This window comes from Zeugodacus cucurbitae, chromosome 2, assembly GCF_028554725.1.
Source record: "Zeugodacus cucurbitae isolate PBARC_wt_2022May chromosome 2, idZeuCucr1.2, whole genome shotgun sequence".
Lineage (NCBI taxonomy): Eukaryota > Metazoa > Arthropoda > Insecta > Diptera > Tephritidae > Zeugodacus > Zeugodacus cucurbitae.
Window position 1 is genome coordinate 1694003 of NC_071667.1, and position 2292 is coordinate 1696294.

Here is a 2292-nt window from a genome sequence, read left to right on the forward strand (position 1 = left end):
AAGAAACTTTCGACCAAAAGTAGAACAAAACTGCAGTCATACTCAAATTGGAAATGTTTAAACACAAGAACAACAACCATTGAACAATAGAAAACTAAAACAGAAATTGAGCAAAACATTGGCAAAGTGTTTGATTGAATTACGACACGGCACAAAGGAAAATTAAAACTAGACTCCGGAATTATGTAAGAAAGAGGGCCAAAAAAAATGCGTCTAATCGGAGGTTTGGCTGGAAAATAAGCGTTATTATTAAATTTTCTGGATAGGCCTCTTAGCATCGATTACTAACGCCAAGCCATGAACAATCCTGTAAATATCAAATAGAGGCGCCAAATTTTAAAAAGCATAATTTTTCGAAACTATAACATGTAGCACCAACTTGACAGAACTAGATGCTTTTTGGAAACTTTCTTCCAAAAATGATGGCAAAGCAATGATGTATTTTTGTTTTTATTTTCATAGAAACGAACATGTCCGCTTGAGCTAGAATATAACACTCTGCGATTAGTATAAAGTGGGAAAGAAACACCAATATTTGTTTTCATCTGATATACATATATGGATATATAACATAAATGAAAGCTTTGTTATTAAAAATTAAATTAAAAAAATCTCATGAGTTCAAAATTTTAGCACAATATTAATAAATGACAGGTGAATATTTTGGAAACGTATTCCATAAATGCGGCAGTTTCGATGACAAGTAAAATTTGCAAGAGAGAGCAGAAGAGAGGAGAAGATTCATTTGTGGACTTCTCTTACGTGGCTCCGTAAGTGTGTGTGAGTGTGTACGATAAAAGCGTTCGTTAAATGTCTCAGTGATAGCATAGAGTATGCAATTCAATATTTCAATCAGCAAATAAATATCAAAGCAAATGCGCCTAAAGTGTAGCGTAACTTTAAATGAACAATTGCTTTCATCATTAATTTTTACTGATACAAACCCTTCTTTATTCAAAGTATTCCGAATTAATATGTACCAAGGTCAATTTATGACTTCTTTAGAGAGCGACGCCTTAAACATTTCTCTGTAGGGCGTATCATCATTAGCGCCGACTTTAATGTTTCACTATTACTTAAGCTATTCCAAACCACGCCTAGATTCCGCTTTCCATATTCGCCATTCAGTAGACTGCAAATATTTACATAAATCAGTTAAACTCAAGAACAAAACACATTTGCATTTACCTTGCGAAGCACCTGTTGAACCACCAAGCACCTTTGTAATCTACAGCACAATTACTTTTGGGGGCATTGTCATTATCGTGATCGCGTGTGGTGAACCTTAGACCCTCGTGCATTTTCAAGCTATCGCCAGCAGTTCCTGTATAGGATAGCCTTCCGATTCACTGCCGACTAAAAATTCCGTGTAGCGCGCATAATAACTGCCACCATTAAACCTTTGTAATTCAATATACAGTTCCTGCTGACAACTGCTGGTGAGCGCATGCAGCTTTTCCAATCCAATCCAGTAGTTTCCAGCCAGCTCCCCAAATCCCTCCTTATACGCCCGCCAATCCCTATAGAAATCTACGGAATCACTGACGCGCCTTTGAATGACTAACCAACCGCCATAGTCCGTCTCCTCATTGCAAAACACGTCGAACGGCGTGGCACTAAACTTGTTCAATTTTATTTTGTATATGCCACTTTTAAAGCTGCGAGCTGCGGCTTCCACGCAGTTTGAAGGCTCTGAATGTCCACCACTGCAATTTGATAGAAATAACCCAAGTAATCAAATCAAGTAATTGGCTATACCCTTTGTGTTTTTCGATCGATTGCAGTTTTGTTTGAACAAGCGATATTTCTCTCAAGATGTCGTCCTCGCGCTTTCGCATAGCTTGCAATTCTTGGAGGAACGTTCGAACGACATCTACTTGCACATCACAATTGCAATCACAAATCGTATTCGAATCGAAATATTCACCGCGAACGTGCTCAATAGGAATATAATAATTTAGTAAAATAACTGATAAATAGCTAAGCATCTTAATTTTTACGACTCGATTCAAGCGACAGTTTCGCTGAAGATTTCGCATTCCATTAATATTATAATCATATTCATTATAAACCGCGCTTATCTGAAATTAAAATGAATTATGGTGGGGTGTCCCACACAGTCAGTCATTATTGGAAAAGGCATAACTCGATTTAGTTTTTTATGAAGTAAGTCAAGTATAATAATAAAATTGCAAAGAGTCGCTTTCGTATATGTGATTAAAATAAAAGCTTCAAAAATAGTATTTAAATATTGCCATATTTACAGTGCTTGTCAAAAGCTGCGATAACCTC

The 2292-nt window shown here is 36.5% G+C and overlaps 1 protein-coding gene across 1 annotated transcript; it reads right to left on the reverse strand.

The window, feature by feature from the left end:
• Positions 1–628: 628 nt before the first annotated feature.
• On the reverse strand, positions 629–1929 carry LOC105208457 (ficolin-1-like). The gene is made up of 3 exons (XM_011178313.3): positions 1759–1929; positions 1189–1706; positions 629–1132 (listed from the first exon to the last, which is right to left on the reverse strand). Exons 1-2 carry the CDS (start codon positions 1836–1838, stop codon positions 1304–1306), a joined length of 483 nt encoding a protein of 160 aa, XP_011176615.3. The 5' UTR covers positions 1839–1929; the 3' UTR covers positions 629–1132; positions 1189–1303.
• Between the last annotated feature and the right edge of the window lie 363 nt (positions 1930–2292).

Excerpts from the sequence above, each read along its gene's own strand:
- LOC105208457 (XM_011178313.3), bottom strand. The coding sequence starts at position 1,838 with ATGCGAAAGCGCGAGGACGACATCTTGAGAGAAATATCGCTTGTTCAA. Across the intron at positions 1,707-1,758 it reads TCGATCGAAAAACACAAAGG|TGGTGGACATTCAGAGCCTT; the intron begins GTATAGCCAATT and ends ATCAAATTGCAG.